A 26,950-nucleotide genomic window follows, 5' to 3' on the forward strand; every position below is an offset into this window, starting at 1 on the left:
GTCAACCGCTTGAATGTTTTCTTTGGTAAAGTATCTGTTCATATCCTTTGGTCATTTTTTAATTGGATTGTATGTCTTTTTGTTGTTGAGGTGTTGAAGTATTCTGTAGAGTTTAGAGATTAGACCCTTGTCAGATGTATCATAGCCAAATTTTTTTCCCCAAGCTGTAGGTTCTCTTTTTACTCCTTTGGTGAAGTCCGTTGATGTGAATCAGTGTTTAACTTTTAGGAGCTCCCAGTTATCTAGCTTATCTTCTGGTGTTTGTGTACTGTTACTTATGGTTTGTACTGCATTTGTGCCATGTGGCGTAGTGGTTAAGTGCTGCTGCTGCTAACCAAGAGGTCGGCAGTTCGAACCTGCCAGGCGCTCCTTGGAAACTCTACCGGGCAGTTCTACTCTGTTCTGTAGGGTAGCTATGAGTCGGAATTGACTCGACGGCAGTGGGTTTTTTTTTTTTTTTTTTAATTAGGGCCCCTAGTGTTGTCCCTGATTTTTTTCTTCCATGATCTTTACCGTTTTAGGTTTTATATTTAGGTCTCTGATCCATTTTGAGTTGGTTTTTGGTGTGGTGTGAGCTGTGGCCCCGTTTCAGGTTTACAGATGGACTTGTATGGTGTGAGCTGTGGCCCCATTTCAGGTTTACAGATGTACTTGTGTGGTGTGAGCTGTGGCCCCGTTTCAGGTTTACAGATGGACTTGTGTGGTGCGAGCTGTGGCCCCGTTTCAGGTTTCACAGATGGACTTGTATGGTGTGAGCTGTGGCCCCGTTTCAGGTTTTACAGATGGACTTGTATGGTGTGAGCTGTGGCCCCATTTCAGGTTTACAGATGGACTTATGTGGTGTGAGCTGTGGCCCCGTTTCAGGTTTCACAGATGGACTTGTATGGTGTGAGCTGTGGCCCCGTTTCAGGTTTTACAGATGGACTTGTATGGTGTGAGCTGTGGCCCCGTTTCAGGTTTACAGATGGACTTGTATGGTGTGAGCTGTGGCCCCGTTTCAGGTTTACAGATGGACTTGTATGGTGTGAGCTGTGGCCCCGTTTCAGGTTTACAGATGGACTTGTGTGGTGTGAGCTGTGGCCCCGTTTCAGGTTTCACAGATGGACTTGTATGGTGTGAGCTGTGGCCCCGTTTCAGGTTTCACAGATGGGCATCTAGTTTTGCCGGCACCATTTGTTAAAAGGACTGTCTTTTCCCCATTTAGTTAACTTTGGTCCTTTGTCAAAGATCGACTGACCACAGGTGGATGGATTTATGTACGAGTTCTCAGTTCTGTTCCACTGGTCTAGGTGTCTGCTGTTGTACCGGTACCAGGCTGTTTTGACTACCGTGGCTGTATAGTAGGTTCTGAGATCAGGTAGGGTGAGGCCTCCTACTTTTTTCTTTTTCTTCAGTAATGCTTTGCTTATCTGGGACCTCTTTCCTTTCCATATGAAGTTGATGATTTGTTTTTCTATCTCATTAAAAAGTGTTGATGGTGTTTGGGTTGGGATTGCATTATATCTGAAGGTCACCTTGGGTAGAATTGACATTTTCACAATGTTAAGTCTTCCTATCTACGAGCATTGGTTGTTTCCCACTTATAGCGACCCTGTGCACAACAGAATGTAACATTGCCTGGCCCCGAGCCATCCTCGCAATCATTGTTATGCTTGAGCCCATGGTAGCAGCCACTGTGTCAATCCATCTCGTTGAGGGTCGTTCTCTTTTTCACTGACCTTCTACTGTAACAAGCCTGATGTCCTTCTCCAGGGACTGGTTACATCCCTGGTTAGATTTATTCTTAAGTATCTCATCTCTTTAGGGGCTATTACAAATGGTATTGTTTTCTTGATTTCCTTTTCGAGGTCCTCTTTGTTGGAAAAGTAATTAATTTTTTAGTGAAACATTTTGAGATAATTATAGATTCACATGCAGTGGTAAGAAATTATACAGAGAGAGGCACTGTACCCTTTATCCAGTTTCCCCCAGTGGTAACATTCTGCATAACTGTAGGACAATTTCACAGCCAGGATACTGACATTGACATAGCCAAGTTACATAACATTCCATCCAACCAGGATCCCTTCTGCTGCCCTTTTATAGCCACACCCAGTTTGCTCCTATCCCCTCTCCTTCCTTACCAAAAAACCAAGCCAAACCAGTTGCTGTTGAGTTGATTCTAACTCATAGCTACCCTGCAGGACAGAATAGAATTGTCCCATAGAGTTTCTAAGGCTGCAATCTTTAGGGAAGCAGACTGCCACATCTTCCTTCCATGGAGTGGCTGGGGGGTTCAAACCACTGACCTTTCAGTTAGCAGCCAAGAGCTTAATCACTGAGCCACCATGACTCCCTCTCTCCTCCCTCAACTCCTGGCAACTACTAATCTGTAGTTCCATAATTTTGTCATTTCAAGAATGCTGTTGTTATGGATTGAATTGCATTCCCCCAAAATATGTGCTGGATTTCTAACCCCTATATCTATGGGGGGGCGGGAGCTGTGGTGGTGCAGTGGTTAAAAGCTCAGCTGCTCACCAAAAGGTCAGCAGTTCGAATCCACCAGTCACTCCTTGGAAACTGTCCTATAGGGTCTCTATGAGTCAGAATCGAGTTGATGGCAGTGGATTATACCTGTGGAGGTGTCCCTGGGTGGTGCAATTGATTGAGTGCTCAACTAGTAACTGAAAGGTTTGCAATTCCAACCCACCCAGAAGTACTTTGGAAGAAAGACTTGGCAATCTTGTTCTGAAAGTTCACAACCATGAAAGCCCTACTGAGTGCCGTTCCACTTTGCACACATGAGGTGAGTATCCCCTGGTGTACCGCAGCTGGACTACCCACTTACTTGCTGGAGGACACTGGGCTGCCTCCAGCTTCTTGCTATTAGGACTCAAGCTGCTATGCACGTCCCTGTGCAGGTGTGTGTGTGGACACAGGTCTTCATTCTCTGGATACATTTGGAAGAGCGAGATTGCTGGGTTGAGCGGAAGTGGTATGTTTAGATTTCAAGCCCTATTTATTTTTAAAAAGGATTTCCTAAGTTCCCGAATGGTCTGAATCCTGAAATCTCCAGCTGGTTCTAAATGTCCCTCTTTTAAAGGTATCCCGGTGAGTTTCCAGATAGCTGTCCTGCTTGATAGGACTGTACCCCGCCACACCCATGGGCTATCACACCCACCACAGAGGGTGCATATGGGCCAGGGTCTCCAGCCTGGTGCCTGGAGCCCTTGCCATGTTTAACCCCCACCCTGGCACCATGGAAGGAGACCTGCTACTGCAGAGGAGCCGAGTGTGACTCCTGGTAGGGGGGGTTCCCCATGATGGCCCACACTGCTCTTCCCCACCCTCAGCACCCACTCCGCAACTGCTTCTGCTGCCACCCTAAAGAAACCCTTACTCTGTATTTGGGGGGAGGCAGAGGGCAGTGGGAGCACCTGGGCAGTGGGGGAGCAAGAGTCCTCTGCTCTCTTCTTGGGGCACTCCACACTCACTGGTATGTGGAGGGGCCCTAGGGGCAGTCTAGCATGAGGGCTCTGAGGTCCGCTACCTGGGCCCTACTCTTAGCCCTCCCCCTGCCTGGGGGCCTCGCTGCCTCATCTTCGGGTGGGCAGCGGCAATGACCCCCCGGGACAATGGGAGGAGTGGTTCCAGGTAGAGTGCTGAGAGGGGCCTTGTGCCCTCCCTACCCTAGAAGTGGCACGTTGCCACTTGAATCAGCACTAAGTGGCTTGCATCCCAGGCTCTCTCCCCGAGAGTGTGGAACTCATCCCGTCCAGAACCTTCTACCAGACTCAGGCTGGGCCTCTGCCTCTTTGCATGTCATGTCCTCCTGGATGCTGTGCCTTTCAGTTCCAAATTTGTGAGCTCCAGGAGCATGGGACCCAGGTGAGCACTTTTTAAAAAGATCCCCTTTTGTGTGGGAGGAAAACATGAGAAAACGGAGTGTCAAAGAAGATGGAAGGGAGGGAAGGGGAGAGGTGGTAAGGTCCCTCAGAGGCCAGGAGAGGTGTTCCCAGGGGGCTTGCCTGGCCTGCACGTTTCCATGTCACTCCTTCTTCCCTCTCCCTGACCCACCCGACACCTAGCTGGTCTTGGCCAACAGCCTTCCTGTCTGGAGGTCCAGGGCCACCCGATGCCCACCGGCTCCCACCAAGTCAGGCAGGGCCATGTGGGACCTCAGTAGAGGGGAAGGCACCATGACCCCCAGAGTACCTGCTTCCCACTGTGTGCAGGGCCATGTGAACCCAGCATCATGAAACCCCAAAACCAGACCAGATTGTGGGGGCTCAAATGGCACCCATGATCTAGGCCAGTTTCCTCCTCTGTGGTTTCCCTTGAGCCCTGGGTACAGCCTCCGCGGTCCATGCCACTTCTCTCTGAATTCAGACAGTGCTGTGCAGGCAAGAGCATTCAATAGAGGTGATTTATTTCCACCAAGTACTCTGTACCACACTCCACGCACGGCTAACATTTCGACACAGACACAGAAACACATAAAACAGTGCCTGGTTAGTAAACATGCACGCATGGCAACCCACTCCCACTGCCTGGGCACACAGGGGCACCAGGTCTCTCCTTTCCCTCTGCCTAGGCACTCCTCAGCACATGGTGGCAAGAGGGCTCTCCCCTCTCCCTGCCTGGGCATACCAGGGCTCACCGGGGGACCAGGGCTCTCCCCTCCCCTTGCCCGGGCACACCTCTGCACACAGGGGCAAGAGGGTCCTTTCCTTCCCCTCCCCGTGCACACTGGGCACACCAGGGCACAAGCGTTCTCCCTTTCCCCTTCCCAGGCACACCTTGGCACATGGGGGCAAAAGGGCTCTCCCCTCCCCCTGCCCAGGCACACCTAGGCACCAGGGTTCTCTCTTCCCCATACCAAGGCACATCTCAGCACACCTCAACACACTGGGGCAAGAGGGCTCTCCCCTCCCCTGCCCAGGCACACTAAGGCACACAGGGGCACCAGGGCTCTCTCTTTCCCCTGCCCAGGCACACTAAGGCACACAGGGGCACCAGGGCTCTCCCTTCCCCCTGCCCAGGCAGACTGAGCTCAAGTGGTCTCCCTTCAGGTGCACAGCTGGGTTGGGGCCTCAGGCTCGCCCTGGGGCAGACGTCACACGGGCAACATACAGACAGAAAATTGATTTATGCTTTTCCAATGGGTGGTCAGAGGACTTGGGGAAGAGGCTAAGCTAGGGATCCCACTGAATCATCTGTAAATGGGGCTGGGAGGCCAGAGACACGGCTGAAGACACTCATTCGCTGGCCCTGCAAGTACGTTTGGGGCAGAACCATGGGCTTATCGACCACGATATCCAGGTGACCGGCCACGGTCTGATGGAAGTGGCTGGTAGTCAGACTCAGGGACCCCACTGGGCATCTGAAAGGCTCAGGCAGCTGGAGCCAGGGGGCTGCAGTTTTTGACCACAATTAGATGAAAAGTGCTGGAAAAGGTGAGAGCATTATTGAGGCATTACCAAGTGGGAGGGACATGGCACCAGGGACTACTGGGGTCCGGGCAGCCACTCTCGAACAAAATCGCTTACTCTGCCCATAAAGATTTCTAAGAAGTCCAGTTTAATTTAGACTTCTAGAATTTTCCATGGGGAAAGTAGAGATGACCAGTTCATTGAAGCAAACACCCTAAATGCTAAGCAACTTTGGCTAAGGTTGGACGTCAAATGCCAGAGAACAATTCATCCATGAAAGGGAAAAGGTGAGAAGCTGACATTGGCTTCATCCCTGAAGTTGCCAAGGAGGAGTCGAATGGCCCAGGGTGATGGTAGCCAGGGCCAAGTTACCATATAACCCATCTTTTCCAACATTGGGCTAAAAATTCACACAGTTAATGTTCTCTTAACAAAACCCAAAGAGTGGCTTTTTCTTTAAATTATGCAACATTCGTTTGATTTAACTGTTCATCTATCTGTGGTGGCCAGAACCAATGATTAAATCTGTGAGCACTCATTAAGCCAGGACCTGGCCAAGGACTGGAGACCTGGCTGAGGGGTAGGATGCAGACACAGCCGCCACACTTCCCTAACTGGCCGCTGGCCAGCTGACCTGCTCAGGCCGTTTTTGACGGCGTGAGTGCAGCTCTGGCAGAGGGTTCGTCCTCATCCCATTACTGCAGGCGCTCTTAGATCCAGAGGTCACCAGCAAGGGTAAGGGGTGCAGGGGAGGGGTAACGAGAGCTGATCTGCGGGGCTGAGATGGCAGCGTGTGCTCCTGTCTCTTGCAGTTGTCTGCTGCACGTGAAGCACTGTAGTGTGACTTCTCCAAGCCTTAGCTTTTGAATTTCCCATGAGGCACACCCAGGGCACAGCAGAAGTTCTTCTCAAGGGGTGGCTGTGTGTGTCCACACTGCATCCGTGATGAGGGCAAGAGGTGTGTGCACCACAGGTGCACAGGTACACACACCACACACACATTTAACACACACATACCTGCACACATACACACGTGTCACACATATGCACATGGTCACACAGGTACAGCCTGGCCACCTCTCTGTGGGCCCTGCCTGCAGCCCTTCCTCCTGCACACCAGTCTGGCTGCTGCTGCCCATGGATGGCGCGCTGCGCTCAGTACTTGAGGTCTCCGTTAACCGAGGGTGATGACAGGGTGCTGACCAGCCCTTGCTGGTCCCCGCGCTTCTGGTAGCGGTTCTGGATGAACTTGTAGATGGCAAAGCCAGGGATGGTAAGGCAGGGCAACCCTGCTACGATGACCACCACAGCATAGGCCCAGTTGGGGTACGTGGTTTTCTGAGATTTGGGAAATTCCGGCTGGGGAGAAAGCCACAACCGTGGTGAGCAACACATAGGGAGCAAGTGGGGGTCTCCTTCAGGTGGGCCACAGGGAGAAGGGCAAAATGCTGCCTTAACCCCGTGACTGCCACTTGCCTCCTGCTGCCTCTCACACGCTCCTCCCACCCCCACGTGCCTCTCCTCCATCCCCCACACAGCTCCTCCTGCCTTTCCCAGCCCTGTCCTGCCCCCACATACCCCCTCCTGTCCCTACATGCCTCCTCTCATCCCCACATGCCTCCTTCTGCCTTCTCCAGCCCTCCCCCTGCCCCTACGTGCCTCTCCCTGCTCCCCACACACCTCCCCCCTTTTTCAGCCCCACCCCGCCTTCTCCAGCCCTCCTCACAGGGGACCTGACCTGCTGCCGATCCCCACCCGGACCCCAGGTCTACCATCCAGCACTCACAGAGTCTGGGTTCCAGACGCTGTATATCAGCTCCTCATTAACCTTGACCACAAAGAAGAACAGGAAGATGATCAACATGAGCAGCGGGCTGACCACTCTCCACGTGACTTGCCAGAAGATATTAGGCTTGTGGCCGATCATGAACTCGATGTCCTTATTAAACCTGGAAGCCGAGGCCAGAGAGGAGAGCCGTCACCTGGTGGACAAAGCCAGGCCACTACTCAGCAAAGCAAAGGATAGTCCACTCTCTCCTGCACCTGGACACAGAAGTGTGGCCCTGGAGCACCACGCCCTGATCTCCCTTGGCCCAAATCCTAGCCATCCTTGCAGGAGAGGATGCTGCCTGCCCTGAGGCGCCTTCCTCTGTCGCTACAGCCAGAAGCCATCTCTTCCCCTGGACAGTTGTAGAAACCCTGGCTGTTCCAACTTGTAAATAAGTTGTGAGAGACCTCATCATCCTCATCTAAGTCCTGGCTTAGTGTCTTATGCAAAATTTGGAACATCAGTTGCCAGTGAGTTGACTCTGACTCATGGAGACCCCATGTGTTTCAGAGTAGTACTGTGCTCCATAGCATTTTCAATGGCAGATTTTTCAGAAGTAGATCCTCAGACTTTTCTTCTCAGATGCCTCTGTGTGGACTTGAACCTCCAACCTTTGAGTTAATAGGGAGCAGTTGACCAATTACACCACCCAGGAATTCCTTATGCAAAGTAGAAGGTTAAAAATTCTTGGGAAACTGTAGACAGAAAGCCACTGAAACACTCCTCCTTATCCTCTCTTTCCAAAAGGGGCCTTACAGCCCTTGGCCATGTGGGGGTCCCTGAAGCCCCCCATTTCCTGCCCTAGTGCTTGATGCCTGTTAGGGACTGAATTGTGTTCTCCCAAAATGTGTGTCAGCTTGGCTAGGCCATGATTCCCCGTGTTGCATGGTTGTCCTCCATTTTGTGATCTGATGTGATTATCGTATGTGTTTTAAATCCTTCCTCTATGCCTGTAGTTATGATCCTATTTGGAAGTGAGCTGTCCATTATGTTAATGAGGCAGGACACAATCTACAGGATTAGGAGGATTAGGTTGTATCTTGAGTCAATCTCTTTTGAGATATAAAAGAGAGAAGTGAGCAGAGAAGAGAGGGATCTCAGCACTATCAAGCAAGAAGAGTCAGGAGCAGAGCCTGTCATTTGGACCCAGGGTCCTTGTGCTGAGAAGCTCCTAGACCAGGGGAAGATTGATGACAAGGACTTTCCCCAGAGCTGATAGAAAGAGAAAGCCTTCACGTGGAGCTGGCACTCTGAATTCAGACTTTTAGCCTCCTAAACTGTGAGAGGATAAATTTCTGTTTGCCAAAGTTTGTGGCATTTCTGTTATAGCAGCACTAGATGACCAAGACAATGCCCCTCCTATGCAGATGTTTCTTCTGCACAAACGAATCTACTGTTTGTAGAAGCCAGATGCAACAGACAGTACTTAACCAGGAGCGGGCCGAGGCCCTCAACAGAAGTAAGAGGACTCTTCCAGAGAATTAGGTGCCAGCCCAGGACTGGAACCCAGGACAGCCCCAGAAGGGTGCTTTGGAGATTGGTGTGGTGACTGATCTTCCCTCTGGGGGCCCATCACTTAATCCATTCCCTTCTCTCATGGTCTGTTTAGGACAGCATTGCTCATTACCCTCAGGCCCTAAGTGTCTGGCTTTAGTCAGACATGTGCACCATCTTTAGGATGCTATACCTCCTACTTCCCTCAAGGTGACATGGGCCTGGAGTGCTTCATCTGCTATGTGGGCTGCCAACTCTTTTTCCTAGCTGATTATTTGTCTTTTGACAAACATGTGCATTTCTACCTCAATATGCTTTGCTGTTGTTGTTGTTAGGTGCCATCAAGTCACTTGGGACTCATAGTGACCCTATGCACAACAGAAGGTAACACTGCCCGGTCCAGCACGATCCTCATAATCCTTGTTATGCTTGAGCCCATTGTTGCAGCCACTGCGTCAACCCATCTCGTTGAGGGTCTTTCTTTTCTTTTTTTTTCCCGCTGATCCTCTACTTTACCAAGCAGGATGTCCTTCTCCAGGGACTGGTGCCTCCTGATAACATGTCCAAAGTATATGAGACATACTCTCACCATTCTTGCTTCTAAGGAGCATTCTGGTTGTACCTCTTCCAAGACAGATTTGTTCATTCTCCTGGCAGTCTGTGGTATATTCAATATTCTTCACCATCACCATAATACAAAGGCATGCTTTGCTAATATCTGCATAATATTACAATATAGTACGGTTGGCCTGTGCTACTCAATCTTCCTTTATTGCTACCAGCTAGGTCAGTTCAAGTTTTTCTGTCACTCACTTATTGCTAGAATAAGCCTCCTTAGGAGCTCCTAGGTGGTACAAACGGCTAAGGTGCTTGGCTTCTAAACAAAAGTTTGGAGGTTTGAGTCCACCAAGGAGTGCCTGGGAAATCAAGCCTGGAGATCTACTTCCAAAAAACCAGTCATTGAAAACCTCATGGAATGCAGTTCTACTCTGACACACATGGGGTTGTCATGTTGTTGTTGTTAGGTGCTGTTGAGTCAGTTCCAACTCATAGCGACCCTATTTACAGCAGAACGAAACACTGCCCGGTCCTGAGCCATCCTTACAATCCTTGTCATGCTTGAGCTCATTGTTGCAGCCACTGTGTCAATCCACCTCGTTGAGGATCTTCCTCTTTTCTGCTGACCCTGTACTCTGCCAAGCATGATGTCCTTCTCCAGGGACTGATTCTTCCTGACAACATGTCCAAAGTATGTCAGACGCAGTTTTGCCATTCTTGCCTTCAAGGAGCATTCTGGGCACACTTCTTCCAAGACACATTTGTTTGTTCTTTTGGCAGTACATAGTATAGTCAATATTCTCCGCCAACACCACAATTCAAAGGTGTCAATTCTTCTTCGGTCTTCCTTATTCATTGTCCAGCTTTCACATACATATGATGTGATTGAAAATACCATGGCTTGGGTGAGGCGCACCTTAGTCTTCGAGGTGACACCTTTGCCCTTCAACACTTTAAAGAGGTCCTTTGCAGCAGATTTACCCAATGCAATGCATCTTTTGGTTTCTTGACTGCTGTTACCATGGCTGTTGATTGTGAAGCCAAGTAAAATGAAATCCTTGACAAGTTCAATCTTTTCTCCGTTTATCATGATGTTGCTCATTGGTCCACTTGTGAGGATTTTTGTTTTCTTTTCATTGAGGTGCAAACCATACTGAAGACTGTGGTCTTTGATCTTCATTAGTAAGTGCTTCTAGTGGTCTTCACTTTCAGCAAGCAAAGTTGTGTCATCTGCGTAATACAGTTTGTTAATGAGTCTTCCTCCAACGCTGATGCCCCGTTCTTCTTCATATAGTCCAGCTTCTCGGATTATTTGCTCAGCATACAGTTTGAATAGGTATGGTGAAAGAATATAATCCTGACGCACACCTTTCCTGACTGTAAACCAATCCGTATCCCCTTGTTCTGTCTGAACAACTGCCTCTTGATCTATGTAAAGGTTCCTCATGAGCACAATTAAGTGTTCTGGAATTCCCATTCTTCCCATTGTTATCCATAGTTTGTTATGATCCACACAGTCAAATGCCTTTGCATAGTCAATAAAACACAGGTAAACATCCTTCTGGTATTCTCTGTTTTCAGCCAGGATCCATTTGACATCGGCAATGATATCCCTGGTTCCACGTCCCCTTCTGAAATCGGCCTGAATTTCTGGCAGTTCCCTGTCGATATACTGCTGCAGCTGTTTTTGAATGATCTTCAGCAAAATTTTGCTTGTGTGTGATATTAATGATATTGTTCTATAATTTCCACATTCGGCTGGATCACCTTTCTTGGGAATAGGAATAAATATGGATCTCTTCCAGTCAGTTGGCCAGGAAGCTGTCTTCCATATTTCTTGGCATAGACGAATGAGCACCTCCAGTGCTGCATCTGTTTATTGAAACATCTCAGTTGATATTCCATCGGTTCCTGGAGCCTTGTTTTTCACCAATGCCTTCAGAGCAGCTTGGACTTCTTCCTTCAGTACCATCGGTTCCTGATCATATGCCACCACTTGAAATGATTGAACATCGACTAATTCTTTTTGGCATAATGACTCTGTGTGTTCCTTCCATCTTCTTTTGATGCTTCCTGCATCATTTAATATTTTCCCCATAGAATCCTTCACTATTGCAACTCGAGGCTTGAATTTTTTCTTCAGTTCTTTCAGCTTGAGAAACGCCGAATGTGTTCTTCCCTTTTGGTTTTCCACCTCCAGCTCTTTTCATGTGTCCTTATACTACTTTACTTTGTCTTCTTGAGAGGCCCTTTGAAATCTTCTGTTCAGTTCTTTTACTTCATCAATTCTTTCTTTTGCTTTAGCGGCTCGACACTCATGAGCAAGTTTCAGAGTCTTCTCTGACATCTGTCTTGGTCTTTTCTTTCTTTCATGTCTTTTCAATGACCTCTTGGTTTCTTCATGTGTGATGTCCTTGATGTCATTCCACAACTGGTCTTTGGTCACTTGTGTTCGATGTGTCAAATCTAGTCTTCAGATTGTCTCTAAGTTCAGGTAGGATATACTCAAGGTCATATTTTGGCTCTCATGGACTTGCTCTAATTTTCTTCGGTTTCAGCTTGAACTTGCGTATGAGGAATTGATGGTCTGTTCCAAAGCCGGCCCCTGGCCTTGTTCTGACTGATGATATTGAGCTTTTCCATCTTCTCTTTCCACAGAAGTAGTTGATTTGATTCCTGTGTCTTCCATCTGGTCCATGTGTATAGTTGCCATTTATGCTGGTAAAAGAAGGTATTTGCAATGAAGAAGTCATTGGTCTTGCAAAATTCTATCATTCGAGCTCCGGCATTGTTTCTACCACCAAGGCCATATTTTCCAACTACTGATCCATCTTCCTTGTTTCCAACTTTCGCATTCTAATTGCCAGTAACTATCAAAGCATCTTGATTGCATGTTCGATCAATTTCAGACTGCAGCAGCTGATAAAAATCTTCTAGTTCTTCATCTTTGGCCCTAGTGGTTGGTGGGTAAATTTGCATAGTAGTAGTAATAACTGGCCTTCCTTGCAGGTGTGTGGATATTATCCTATCACTGACAGCATTGTACTTCAGGATAGATCTTGAAACGTTCTTCTTGACAATGAAAACAACACCATTGCTCTTCAAGTTGTCATTCCCAGCACAGTAGACTGTATGATTGTCTGATTCAAAATGGCCAATACCAGTCCATATCAGCTCACTAATGCCTAGGATATCGATGTTTATGTGTTCCATTCCATGTGTCTGTCAGTTTGTCATACTGTGGGGGCTTGTGTGTTGCTGTGATGCTGGAAGCTATGCCACCGGTATTCAGATACCAGCAGGGTCACCCATGGAGGACAAGTTTCAGCTGAGCTTCTAGACTAAGACAGACTAGGAAGGAGGACCCAGCAATCTACTTCTGAAAAGAATTAGCCAGTGAAAACCTTATGAATAGCAGCAGAACATTGTCTGATACAGTGCTGGAAGATGAGCTCCCCAGGTTGGAAGGCACTCAAAAGATGACTGGGGAAGAGCTGCCTGCTCAAAGTAGAGTCGACCTTAATGACGTGGTTGGAGTAAAGCTTTTGGGACTTTCATTTGCTGATGTGGCACGACTCAAAATGAGAAGAAACAGCTGCAAACATCCATTAATAATCGGAACCTGGAATGTACGAAATATGTCTCTAGGAAAATAGGAAATCGTCAAAAATGAAATGTATGGGGTTGTCATGACTCAGTGTCAACTTGATGGCAACTGGTTTTTATTTTTCGTGGAGTTGGAATCCCTATGCCTTTAGGAAATAATTTGATTGTATCTATTAATTTTACAAAGGACAAACGCTTTGACTAAGCTTCCTACTTTGGGGAATCCATCCTGAATCAAGAGTGTAAGAGTGTGTATAACCAGTTGCCATTGAGTACAGTCCAACTCATGGCAACCTCGTGTGTGTCAGAGTAGAACCGTGTTCCACAGGATTTTCAATGGCTGAAATTTTGAAAGTAGATTGGCAGGCCTTTCTTCAAAGGTGCCTCTGGGTGGACTCGAAACTCCAACCTTTCAGTTAGTAGCTGAGTGCATTAACCATTTGCACCACTTAGGAACTCCTTCCTACACCCCAGGTTATTAACCACAGCCTCCTAATATTAGTGTTAACACTTATCTGTGTACCGTTTGGTCTAGAGAACATCTGGAAGCTGGAGAAGACAGTATGAATTGCTTCTGGAAATCAAGTTACACTGGCCAGGGATGGAGATGCCACCTCAGCCAGGCTTTAAGTCCCATATATTTGAGGTTCTCTTCCCTCTCTCACAGACCCAGTGCCAATCCCTTGCTGTTCTGGTGGAAGTAAATTTACACTTCGTTTTAATGACCTGCTGAGGTCCTGCATCTTCTGCGTGGTTCCTCATCCCCTGTGCTGCAGACCCGGAATGCCCCACAAGTCAGCAGTCCCCACCACTCAGCACAGGGAGCTCTCCTGCGACCTGGCTCTTCACCACCATCAGGTGTTGCTCTCCGCACCCACCTGTCCACGCCATACACATAGACGACAGAGAACATCTCGAAAAAGGCAATGATGAGCAGCGGGATGGAGCCGGCGTAGCTGTCCATCAGGGAGAGCCAGTACTGGCCCGAGTTCAGGGCAAAGATGAAGGTGAGAAGGTAGGACAGCAGGCAGATAAGGCCTGTGGGCAGACAGGGAGGAGGTTACCCAAGCGTGCATGGCCCCACTGCAGACAGAGATACCAGAGGATCCCAGGGCAGATCTGGGGCTATGGCCTGGCTGGGAAAGCCCCCGGCCTGCGAGCCTTGGGGATTTGTACATCTGAGAAGCTTTCTATAGACGTGTCCCAAGTCAACAGTGACTCCCGCCTTCATGTTGCTGCATCAAACTCTGGACTTAAAAATTCCATCTCATGAAGTGTAAACAAAGGGTGTTTTGGAAGAACGATTTTTCCCCCTGTAAAAATAATGATTTAAAAGCCTTAAAGTTCACCTCCAGCTGGAAGGCTAACCTGTCCTGCTCTAAAGAGCCTGGGCTGAGGCCTATCTGAAAACTTCGCTGTGAGTTAGTTCTCTTTCTGTGTGTGGCATACAGATGGGGTTTTGGGAAATCAATTCAAATTTCCAACAGTGTGGACAGCTCTGGAGTAATGGAACTGGTTTTTTATTCAAACAACACCTCTGAGGACCATGCGTTCAGTGTCCCTTACAGAGAGCACTCCTGGGGGCTGATGTGTAGGCTGGGAGACCCTGAGGACCATGGACCAGATGGAGTCAGAAATTCCCTCCCCCAGTGCCCCCTTCACTCCCCGAACCAGTACCTACCCATAGCGGAGCCACCATATCATCTCAAGACTGTCTGACCACGTCTCCCTCCACCCTCCAAACAAACAAGCACCGCCTCTTTTTCCCCAGCCCCCAGCTGCTGCTTATCACCGTCCTCCCTGACCATACACCTCTCGAGGGGCTTCACCCACCATCCACACCCTGCCCCACCCTGCCTCACCCTGCCCCACCCAAACCATGTCCAAAGTCCCACTGGACTCTTAGATAACATCCCTGTCCTTGCCTGTGTGCCGGCCTCTCTGCAGGGTTGCCCTGCCAACACGCCCTTCCCCTAAAGCCCACTCCCTCCTCTACCCAGCTTCTGGGGCTCTCCCTGCCCCTCAGTCCATACCCTTTACTGGCTGTTGCTTGTCCCCAGCAGCTGCATCTGCCTCGGGTTGGACAGAGTGATGCTGACTCCCTGCCAAGGCTCTCTAAGCCCCCTGCCCTTGCCAGCCCACTGATGGGTGGGTGGCCCTGCTTAGCTGTTGCCTCTGTTGGTGGCCCCCACGGTGGTCTCATGGCTCCCACTGAGCCTCTGTGCTGACACCCAGAGTTCCAAGCCCTGCCCAAGTGGCATCCCTGTTGGAATGCTCCAGAATGCCCCCCTTAGAGCCCACAGGATGGTAGGGTTCCACACACCCACAGGATGGTGGATACACATGCCTAGGCCCAGCACACAGCCCCCTGACTGTCCATACTGTGGAAACCCCAAACATTCACCATTCCTTGGACCCCCATGCCTTTGTTTTCTGCAGTCTTTCTGCCTGGAATGCCCTCTGGGCTCCTCCTTGGACTCCTCTTCGTAACCTTCTGTTGGGAAGAAGCCTTCTCTGACCACTGTCCCTCATGGCCAGGTTGACCATGTCCTCTTCTTGGACCATACTGCTGCCCCTGAGGTATGTCCCCGCAGCTCAGTGCAGGATGACAGACCCCAGGCCCAGCGGCCAAGCATGCTGCTCGAGACCCACCACACGAACCTGTAAGCAGCTCCTTGGGCCACTTGGGGGGGATGATCTTGAGGTCCTGCAGGGGCACACCCACGCCCTCTATGTTCCCAAACATGGATGACAGGCCCAGGCAGAAGAGCATGGAGAAGAAGAGCACGGACCACAGTGGGGCCACCGGCATCTTGATGATGGCCTCGGTGAAGACGATGAACGCCAGCCCCGTGCCCTCCACACCCTGAGGGGGAGTGGACAGACAGACATACAGCGTCACCACTCACACTTGCCGCTGGCCCCATTCCGAAACCAAACCCATTGCCATCAAGTTGATTCCGAGTTATAGCGACCCTATAGGACAGAGTAAAACTGCCCCAAAAGGTTCCCACGGAGCATCTGGTAGATTTGAACTGTAGACCTTTTGGTTAGCAGCCAATCTCTTAACCACTATACCAGTGCCTAGAAATGTCCTACTAGGTTCCTATCTGCTGGGCACCAGTGTGTTCCTTTCTTCTCTCCCCATGTGTTCCAGTAAGTAATAAACTGTCACACTTGCAATGTTGATACTTGCTGCCGGTTAATTTAAGTGATTTCAATTTTGTTTTCTAGGCTCCAGAGCCACCACGCTTCTGTCAGTTTGCCAACCTGTGGTGGCTTGTGTGTTGCTGTGATATTGGAAGCTAGGCCACTGGTATTTCAAATACCAGCAGTCGACCACGGTGGGCAGGATTCAGCAGAGCTTACAGACTAAGAAGAAAGACCTGGAGATCTACTTCTGAAAATTAGCCAATGAAAACCCTATGATCACAACAGAACATTGCCCAATTCTGTGCTGGAAGATAAATCTGTAAGTTAGAAGGCACTTAAGATACACAGTGGCCGCAACAACGGACTCGAGCATACCAAGGATCATGAAAATGGTGCAGGACTAGGCAACTTTTTGTGCCATTGTGCCTGGGGTCATCATGAGTCCGAACCAATTTGATAGCAGTTAACAACAACAATAGGCTGCAGAGTATACTTTAAATGCGTAACTACATTTTATAACCAATATGTGGGTCAAACTGTCCAGCAGCAGGCAGAGCCCCCTGCTGCGCAGAACAGATATGCGGACTCACATGGGTGTCTACGCACTGACAGGCCCACAGACGAGAACGTCTTCTGTTCACTGCAGGGGCTCTTCACTCATAGGTGCTTTCTAAACTCTTATCCTCATACAGCCTGAGTACAGAAAGGCTCCGTGATTTAAGGAGATCTTTTCAAGACTGAGGCAAACGCTCAATGAGTGGGGTGGCACGGACAGCTGCAGGCCTGTGGGGCAGGCCAGGCGCACAGAGGGGCTCGTGGTGCAGAGGCAAAGGAGGTGTTATTGTTGTAGTTCCCAAAGCTGTTCCCCTTGTCGCTGCATTCCAGCCCCAAATGGTGAACTGAGAACTTGCGGCACCAGCTCTTCCCACCCCTGCACCCCGTGGTCAGTGGTTGTGGCAGTAGAGTCTCTGGAGAGAAATGCAGCTGCCTCGGGAGGGCTGAAAGGCTAATGGGGAGCTGTCCTGCCCCACGGCATGCCCTTCAGGGAATTGGTGCAGGATTTGGACATGAGAGGCCTCAGGAATTTCATCACAAGCCACTGTCCCCCAACGCAATGTAACAGCATTTGCTTGAGTTCCAGGGACAACATATCGATCCCTTCCCCACATAGACACACCTCTGGGGGACTTGTAAAAGGGCTACTGAAGAGTTTATAGAGAAAGAGTAGAAAACCAACAGTGCGGCCTTCATACAAAGGAATGCTACTCATCATAGGAGGGAATGAACATGGCAACGGGATGAGTCTCAAATGAGAATGCTGAGAGAAGCTAGAACACAGAGTACACAATTCTATTTCTATGAAATTTATGTGTTGTTAGCGAGCATTGAGTTGGCTCCCAACTCATGGGAACCCCAGACACAATGGAACAAAATGTGTCTGGTCCTGCACCCCCTGCATGATTGGCTGCAGATCGAACCGTTGCGATCCACAGGATTTTCGTTGGCTGATTTTCAGAATTAGATCTTCAGGCCTTTCTTCCTAGTGTGTTTTAGTCTGGAAGCTCCACTGAAACCTGTTCAGCATCATAGTAACACACAAGCCTCCAGTGACAGATGGGTGGTGGCTGCGCCTAAGGTGCATTGGTCGTGAATGCAACCTGGTCTCCTGCATGGAAGAGAATTCTACCATTTGAACCCCCTTTGATTCATATGAAATTTCTAGAAAAAAGTGAAGCTATAGAGGCGGAAAGCAGTTCAGTGGTTGCCTGGTGCTTGGGGAGAATAGGAGTGACCTTTGGGGTGATGGATGGTGATGATGGTGGCCCTACTGTATACATTTATTAAGACTCAGCAAACTCTACACTGATAATGGGAGAATTTAACGGCACATAATTATACCTCCGCGAAGTTGTTTTTGGAGCCCTGGCGGCATAGTGGTTAAGAGCTCGGCTGCTAATCAAAAAGTTCGGCAGTTCAGATCCACCAGCCGCTCTGTGGAAACCCTATGGGGCAGTTCTACTCTGTCCTATAGGGTCACTAAGAGTTGGAATCGACTCCATGGCAACGGGTTTTGTGTTTTTTATACCTGTAGATGCAATCCCATTTGGGAATAGGGCTTTCTTTGTTATGCTAATGAGGTCATATCAGTATAGGGTGTGTCTTAAGCCAATGGCTTTTGAGGATAAAAGAGCAGATTAGGCAGAGAAGAAGGCAGACACAGGGGAAGACTGACACTATCTGAAGACAGTGGAGGCCGACCAGTCTACAAGCCCAGGGACTCCAAGGATGGCTGGCTAGAGAAGCTGGGACAAGGATTTTCCCCAGAGCCGACAGAGGAGAGCCTTCCCCTGGAGTCGGTGCCCTGAATTCGGACTTCAGCCTCTTGAACTGTGAGAAAATAAATTCCTGTTGGTTGAAGCCACCTGCCCATTCCCGTTTGCCACTGAGTTGATTCCAACTCGTAGTGATTCTGTAGGACAGAATAGAACTTCCCTCATAGGGGTTCCAAGGCTGTAAATCTTTATGGAAGCAGACTGCCACATCTTTCTCCTGAGCAGCGGCTGGTGAGTTCGAACTGCTGACCTTTCAGTTAGCTGCTGAGAGCTCAACCATTTGTCCCACCAGGGTTCCTTACATTTGCCTTTAGGACATTCTTTTTATTTGTGGAATTGCACACATTACATAAACACACGCCCACATTTTGATTATTTTTGAGCACCAGGGCTCCTTTAAAGCCACCCACTTGTGGTATTTCTGATATGGCAGCACTAGGTAATTGAGACACCCCTTACTCAGGAGCGCTGGCCCGGGCAAAGGCTCTAACCAGTGGCCTGGCTCTAGAAGTTTCCTGCAAAAGATGTCCCTTCATCGTGGCCGCAACGCATGGGAGAACCACCCAATGGGACTTACTTCCAAGAGGAAGGAGTTCATGTCGCAGGTCTGGAAGGTCAGCTTCCCATAGGCCACGGGGTCAGTGGCGTTGCACCATTGCTGCATCTCTGCAAAGTTGTCCTGAGTCACGTTACCTTCGGGCAGGTCGAACCCATTCATGAGGGTCAGGATATTCCTGGGGGCGAGAGCAAGGCTGACGCCCCTCTCTGGGCCACGAGGCCATGCTCTGTGACCAGCCCCCAGGCTCCTTCCAGTCCCGGGACCCTGGCACCAAGGGGGCGGCTTACGTGTCGAAGCACTCGTCGTAACGCTCTGTGGCTCGGAACCCGATGATGGAATACACCACAGTGGCTGCGTAGACGGATGTGAAGCCATTGATGATGGACACAAGCACTGAGTCCATCTCACAGTTGTTGCTGCGGACAAGAGCAGTGTTACTGCAGCCCCACTCGGCTGACCCACAGGTGAGGATGCAATGCGGGCCTGACACTGGCCCTGTGCCACCAGATGAGTCTGGGCCCAGAGCTAGTCTCTGTGTAGAGCCAGTAGTTGGAGGCTGAGCTGCTGGTGTGCGAGCAAGGAAGGCCTAGTCCAGCCCTTCTGTAATATTGACTGGGCACCCGGCACTCCGAGGGGACAGGGAGGCATGTCCCTGAGCCCTGGTGCCCACAGCCAGTGGCCCCTTGCTTTTTCCCTTCTTTCCTCCTATGACAGACCTTGCAGCCTGTGGCTCTGGAGACCCCTTGGCAGAGCCCCGGTGGCTCCTGGAGCAGCTCTTACCCACTGGCTTTGCAGTTGGAGAGCCTGGGCCAATTCCCAGCTGGACCAGGGTCTGTTTAGGGACACACTGACCACCATTCATCAGGGCTGACACCCTTCAGTATCCCCCACCCCAGGTCTCTGTACCCCTCAGTTTGCTCTGGAGACAAGTGAGTGGTTTTATTGGTCTGGAGAAGCAGGGACAGCAATTTAGCCCACGGAACCCAAGCACCATGTGGCTCCGGCGGGTGGCTGATCCATCGCCTCGGAGGCACAGAGGAGGGAAGGTTCTGGCTGGGACTTGTTCCTCAGTGGCAGGGAGGGCCAGACTGAGGGTCTCCTAGCCTTCCAGCCCACTCCCCTTCTCAAGGCCCTCCCACTGACCCCCCTCCCAGGGTGGTCCTCTGTGCCAGAGCCTACAGGGTTGTTTCAATGTCACTGGTACCTCGCAAAGCCCTGTCTGCTGCAGGAAAGTCAGTGAAAGCAAAGATGGCCTTATGGGTGCATGGGCCCTGAGGGTTTTACCAGGCACAGGCGTTCTGAACGCAAAGGCAGAAAACAAAACTAAAACAAGAAAGAGTTGCCATCAAGTTGACTCCGACTCATGGTGACCCCACGTGCTCGATAGGGTTTTCAAAGGCTGATTTTTTTGAAGTAGTCCTTTTTTCCAAAGCACCTTTGAGTGAACTCAAACGTCCAAGCTTTCAGTTAGCAACTGAGAGTGCTTCAGTTAGCAACCGAGAGCATTAACTGTTTGTACCACCCAGGGGCTCCTAATGAGGAGGCAGCAAGGTCAAGCTCCTGCTCCTCAAAGTGACCCAGGTGGGAGCTCCACAGAGGCAAAGGCACACAGCCAGAGCAGCACATTCTAGATGGGGCATCAAGGCCTGGTCCCTGGAGATCTCCGACCGGGCCATGAGCTGGTATGTGGTACAGCAGGGTGCAAACCCAGGACTCAGGCTGGCCCCGTGGCCCCTGCTACCCACTGCACACTGGCCTGGGGCTTGGGCTCATTTTCTCAGCTGCCACCCCGCCTCTCCCCAGAAACTCCCAGCAAGGTCACCTGAACCTCCCTGTGTGTCATCTTCCTGACCTGTCTTTGGATTCTTCCCAGCCATGTTCCTCTTTCCCAGTCCATGGGTTTGTGGCTCCCAGACCCCCACTCTGTGGGTCTCCCACTCCAGTGCCATGCCTGCTCTGTCTCATTCGCTGCTCTGATTTCTTGCCCCCTTACCCCTTCCTCTTTTTTTTTTTTTTACCCCTTTACTGTAGCCTCACTCAGCCTCAGGCTTCTGGGCTACTCCGTCTGGAGACTCCACAGGGAATCTCCTGCCTGTTCCTCCCCAGAGCTCCAGTCTCAACGCTATGGCTGACCCTGCTCTCCACCCAGCCTCTAACGGCATCCCCAGCTCTGTGCCTCCTGAGCACAATCCCTGACCTCCCCTGAACGCCTGACCCCAACCAGCTCTCCCCATGCCAGTTGATGCTAATACCATCCTTCTGGCTGCTTCCATCAAAAGCCAGTCACCCTTGGCTCTGTCTTGTCCAACGCCCTAGAAAATCAGAGGACCAGGGCCTTACATGGCCACTGCTCTGGCCACTACCCTCTCTTGGTCAGGACACTGCAGAGAGCTCCTCAGGGCCCTGCTTCTGGTACCTTCCCCCATGGCAGCTGGGGGGATCTTTTAAAGCACCAAGTCTGATTGGGTCTCTCCTTGGCCCCTACCTCACGAGGAGTCTTGTCTTCAATGCCCTGGATGGCTCCTTGCTCACCTCCCAGATCCTCACTCACCTCCTCACAACCACCCTCACAGCCTTACCCCTGCTTACTTCCTGGATCATACCACTCTCACAACCTCACCTCTGCTCACCTCCTGGATCATACCACCCTCACAATCTCACTCTTGCTCACCTCCTGGGTCACACCCTCTCCTCACAGCTTCACCTGTGCTCACCTCCTGGGTCACATCTCACTGTCACGACCTCACCCCTACTAACCTTCTGGATCATACAACCCTCACAGCCTCATCCCTGCTCACCTCCCAGGCCGGATCTCACCCTCATAACTTCACCCCTGCTCACTCCCCAGGTCACACCTCACCTCACAGCCTCACCTCTGCTCACTACAGCAGCCACACCATTCACATGATCCTCTCTGGCCTGCGGGGGTGTCTGCACTGTTTCCTCCTCCATCTGAGTCTCTGCTCAAATCAAACCGACGATCCTCCCCCTCCAGGTCCCCTCATTCTATCTACCTTGGACATGGTATTTGCTTATTCCTCAGGCTCGGTCATCTCTCTTTGGGACAGTGAGCCAACTGCAGATAGAGCCTTCCTTCTCTGGGTCCCTGATGACCAGGCTGGGCACACAGTAAGTGCTCAATAAATACTTGTAAAATGAGCTGACTGGAACTGTGTCTCTCCTGGAAGCCCTTGGGAGGCAGTGAGGTTTTGGGCACTTCCTCCGGTGGTGTTGGGAGGCAGGGGAGGCTGGTGAGCAGGGTAGTGATACAATCAGACGGGATCAGGGCCCTGGTCCACAGGTGACTGCAGGGGGCCAGTGGGGTGTTGCTGAGAAGCAGGGGAGGAGCTGAGGAAGGGAAGGAGGGGGACCTGCTCCAGCCTGGCCTGAGGCAAGAAGGGCTGCTGGTTGTCAACGGGCCCTCTAGCTGCCACAGTGTGCTTTGGCCAGTGCCAATTCCTGCACTTTCTTCCAAGTACTGAGCTCTCTGGTTTAGGAGGGACAAGCCCTGGGATGGAATGGCAGGCAATGACGATGACAATGGACATTAGCAAAATTAGCTGTGCTTTTCCCAGCACTTCTCCTTTTCATCCTCAGAGCAGAATTCCACCAGGCCTGGTCACTCTCTCTGTGCTTATAGGGAAACTGAGGCACAGGGAACCAGAGGGCCTTCTCCAGTCCCTGCCCCATAAGGCTGCCGGCAGGGCTCTGTCCCACATACTCACTGCACCGGGTTGTAGCTGGAGAAGGAGATGAGGCCCCCGAAGGCCAGGGAGAAGGAATAGAACACCTGGGCTCCCGCGTCCAACCAGGTGATCGGGTTGGCCAGCTCCGTGACCTGTGCGCCAAGCAGACACTCACTGAGCCCTGGCAGCTCAGTACACCACCTCCCCCAGTTGTGCACCTCTGGGCCACGGGAAAACCACGGAGGGGTAGTCCATGCTCCTGCTTCTCCCCGGAGGAGGCAGCTGTGGCCACAGAAGAGGGGTGGGCCAAAGCACGGGTCAGGGGAGCAGGGCCTGCCCACCAGGGAGCAGAGCCAAGGCTATTGAGGGAGTGGTCATGACAGAGAGCACCCCCTAAAGGTGGAAACTGATTTCTTCCCTATGGGAGGTGGGGTGATGTCCACACACCAAGGGGTGAAGTCATATCACAGTATGATATGTCATGTATCTAGGGATAAGTGGTCCTGCCTGCCCCATGGGACAGGCTGCCCCCTTTCCTGTGCCTCAGGTGACGGCCTCAACCCTGGCACTGGCCGGGAGCAGGCTGCACTCAACTACAGACAGAGCTGGTCTTGAGCCAGAGGAGGGCGCAGGGGAGCCCCAATGAGCCTGGTTCTTCAGTGCCGGGCCCTGGAACAGATGAAGGGGACTCACGTTTGGTGTGAAGAGGAAGGCGATGCCGTTGGTGGCGCCCTTCAGGGTCAAGCCTCGGATAAGGAAGATGGTCAAGACAATGTAGGGAAGCGTGGAGGTGATGTACACAGCCTGCGGGGGGAGGGGAGGCCGTGTGGGAGAGGGTTAGTGAGGGGGAGGGAAGTGAAGAGCCCTAGGCCTCTCCCTAGACCGGCCCAACCTGGGAAAGGCCTTGATCATGAGGACTCTGCCCTCTGCAGCCTCTCCTGAATCAAATGGGGCTTGAGCTTCCCACAAAAAGATTTAGCCTCTTCATTTCCACCCTTTTCTTTTTTAAATTTAACTCTTTCCAATTAGACCATTGTTGTGCATAGTTTTTAAAGTATTGTGGTTGAAAGCAGTCTTGGTCAGCACCGAGGTCCCTGGGCCTCCAGACAGGGTGATCCAGTCCTGGGGAAGGTTGGTGGATGAGCTCCTTCCAGACAGAAGCCACGTGCTAGCCTGAGAGCAGAGGCAGCTGGCGGAGGGGACTGGTGGTGTGCTGGCTCTGGGACTGCCCAACCATGTTCAGTGGTACAGCCAGGGTCTAGAGCAACCACCAAGAGCCGTCACAGTTATGGGTCCCTCCTCACCTCCCCCGTGCATTCGGTGTCCCTCAGCCTCACTCAGGGTCAGCACTCAGGGGCTCTGATGCCATGGGGAGGGCTGCCCAAGCACAGGTCCCCACCCTTACCTTCCCAGTGGTCTCGATCCCGCGGATCGTGCACACATAGAGCAAGCTCCAGGCGCATGTCAGGCAGAGCAGGATCCACCACTGGATGTAGCCTGAGTTGTCAATGGACGTGGAGATGTTGAGTGTCTCTCGGTACCAGAAATAGTCCACGGAGGAGCTCTTGGCACACTCGTCCACGTAGCCTGGCAGGAGACATGAGCGTTGGCACACTTCAGTTACTGGTTACGAAGAATGCCAAAGATGGAAGGAGGATGGCAGCCACGGGGCCTCTGAGCTGGAGGAGATGGTGGCCCACCTCCATGAGGGCATGACACCAGGGGCATATGTGCACACACACATGCACACAAGTACAAGCATGTGTGCGCACAATGCACTGTTCATGCACACACGGGCACATGCATGTGCCCGTGTGTGCATGTTTACACATGTGCAAAATGACACGTGTGCATTGTGTGTACACATGCATGCTTTTGTGTACACATGCTCACATGCACATCTGTGTGCATACAAACATGCTTGTGGACACACACCCACACACACATACACACACCCACACACACTTTGTGAAAAGACATCTGCCCCAAGCATGCGGTGCACCCACTGGACCTCGGCTGACCTTCTTTCTCCCTCGGGCTCCAGTCCATGGGGAGCCCCACACAGGTGTATCTAGGAGGCAGTCCATGGACAAGATGCTCAGCAATGTGGGAGATTGCTAGAGACTTGGGGATTCCCTCTCCAGGGTCTGCACTGGGCCACTCTGTTCAACTCACCTCATTCCCACCACACAGGTCCCAGGTCCTTGATAACTCTCAAGACTCATGGACTGCATTGTGACCTTTCTAAGAGGGGATCAGTCTAATCCAGGATGCCCCCACTCCACCTCAGAGATGGGAAAAATGCCCTGAGCAGTCCCAGAGTGGAACAGAGGTATCATAAGGGGGTAGGGGGGATTAGGACTTGTCTTTTTCTGACCCAAAGGGGCTGTTTTAAAAACTTTGTTATTGTTGAAAATATGCACAGCAGTGGTTGTTGCTGTGTGTCTTTGAGTCGATTCTGACTTATAGCGAACCTATAGGACAGGGTAGAACTGTCCCATAGGGTTTCCAAGGAGGGACTGGTAGATTGGAACTGCTGACCTTTTGGTTAGCAGCCTGAGCTCTTAACCTCTTTGCCGCCAGGGCTCCATATACAGCAAAACATACACTAACTCAACATTTGTGCGTGTACAATTCAGTGACATTGATTATTCTCCCAATTGTGCAACCATTTTTATCCTTCTTTTCAGATTTGTTCCTTTTGCATTGGCATAAACTCACACTGCTCCCTTTATTTCCCGTCTAAACTTTCGATTTGCTGGTCAATTTGATCCCATACAGATTGATCTTTAAAAGAGCACAGTGCTCAAGACAGACCGTTTTTACTAATTGTCAGTTTGTTGAACTGTAGTGGCTTGCACCTTGCAGTGATGCTGGAAGCTATGCTGATTGTGTTTCAAATACCAGCAAGGTCACCCATAATGGGCAGACTTCAGTGGAGCTTCTAGACTCAGTGGAGCTTCCAGATTATGACAGACTAGGAAGAAGGACCTGACAGTCTACTTCTGAAAAAATTGGCCAGTGAAAACCTTATGAATAACAGCAGAACACTGTCTGGCATAGTGCTGAAAGATAAGCCCCTCAGGTTGGAAGGCACTAAAAACACCAATGGGGAAGAGCTGCCTTCTCAAAGTAGAAACCAATAAAACAAACAAAAAACACCAAACCCACTGCCACTGAGTTGATTTCGACTCATAGTGACCCTATAGGACAGAGTAGAACTGCCCCATAAGGTTTCCAAGGAGCAACTGGTGGATTTGAACTGCCAACATTTTGGTTAACAACCAAGCACTTAACCACTGTGCCACCAGAACTCCTCTCAAAGTAGAGTCGACCTTAATGATGTGGATAGGGTAAAGTTTTTGTGACCTTCATCTGCTGATGTGTGTGACTTGAAATGAGAAGAGGGAATGTGGGATGTGCGAAATATGAATCTAGGAAAATTGGAATTCATCAAAAATTAAATGAAACACATAAAGATCCATATCTGAGGCATTAGTGAGCTAAAATGGACTGGTATTTGCCATTTTGATTCAGACAGTGTACTGTGCCGGGAATGACAAATTGAAGAGGAATGGTGTTGCATTCATCATGAAAAAGAACATTTCAACCTCTACCCTGAAAAGTACAATGCTGTCAGTGGTAGGGTAATGTCTGTTATGCCTACAAGGAAGACCAGTTAATAAATTATTCAAATTTACACACCAACCAGTAATGCCAAAGATGAGGAAATTGAAGATTTTTATCAAATTCTGCCATCTGAAATTGACCAAACTTGCAATCAAAATGCATTGATAATTACTGATGATTGAGATGTGAAAGTTGGAAATGGAGAAGGATTGGTAGTTGTAAAATGTGGCCTTGGTGTTATGAACAACTAGGGCGAACTCATGATGGAATTTTGCAAGACCAATGGCTTCTTTATTACAAATACCTTTTTTCAACAATATAAATGGTGACTATACATGGGGACCTCACTGAATGAAATACACACGACTCAAATCAACTACATCTATGGAAAGAGATTAAAGAAAAGCCAAATATCATCAGTCAGAACAAGGTGGGGGGCTGAATACCGAACAGACCATCAATTGCCCATATGCGAGTTGAAACTGAAGCTGAAGAAAATTAAAACAAATCCACAAGAGTGAAAATGTGACCTTGAGTATATCCCACCTGAACTTAGAGATCATCTCAAGAATGGATTTGACTGATTGAACACTGATGACTGACGGCCAGGTGATTTGTGGAATGACATCAAGGACATCATGCATGAAGAAAGCAAAAGGTCATTAAAAGGCAGGAAAGAAAGAAAAGACAAA

At 50.2% G+C, this 26,950-nt stretch overlaps 1 protein-coding gene across 1 annotated transcript in view; it reads right to left on the minus strand.

Moving 5' to 3' along the window:
• Nucleotides 1–6,566: 6,566 nt before the first annotated feature.
• The window catches only part of SLC6A19 (solute carrier family 6 member 19), a 43,591-nt gene continuing 23,207 nt past the window's right edge, over nt 6,567–26,950 (minus strand). Inside the window, exons 4-12 of the mRNA XM_064270605.1 lie at nt 24,034–24,215; nt 23,322–23,432; nt 22,668–22,780; nt 19,230–19,358; nt 18,961–19,117; nt 15,559–15,763; nt 13,776–13,935; nt 7,198–7,360; nt 6,567–6,770 (exon numbers count right to left, since the gene is read on the minus strand). Coding sequence (XP_064126675.1) covers nt 6,567–6,770; nt 7,198–7,360; nt 13,776–13,935; nt 15,559–15,763; nt 18,961–19,117; nt 19,230–19,358; nt 22,668–22,780; nt 23,322–23,432; nt 24,034–24,215 — 1,424 coding nt within the window. The remainder of the gene's footprint in view (nt 6,771–7,197; nt 7,361–13,775; nt 13,936–15,558; nt 15,764–18,960; nt 19,118–19,229; nt 19,359–22,667; nt 22,781–23,321; nt 23,433–24,033; nt 24,216–26,950) is intronic.

Source organism: Loxodonta africana, chromosome 2 (assembly GCF_030014295.1).
Source record: "Loxodonta africana isolate mLoxAfr1 chromosome 2, mLoxAfr1.hap2, whole genome shotgun sequence".
Classification (NCBI taxonomy): Eukaryota; Metazoa; Chordata; class Mammalia; order Proboscidea; family Elephantidae; genus Loxodonta; species Loxodonta africana.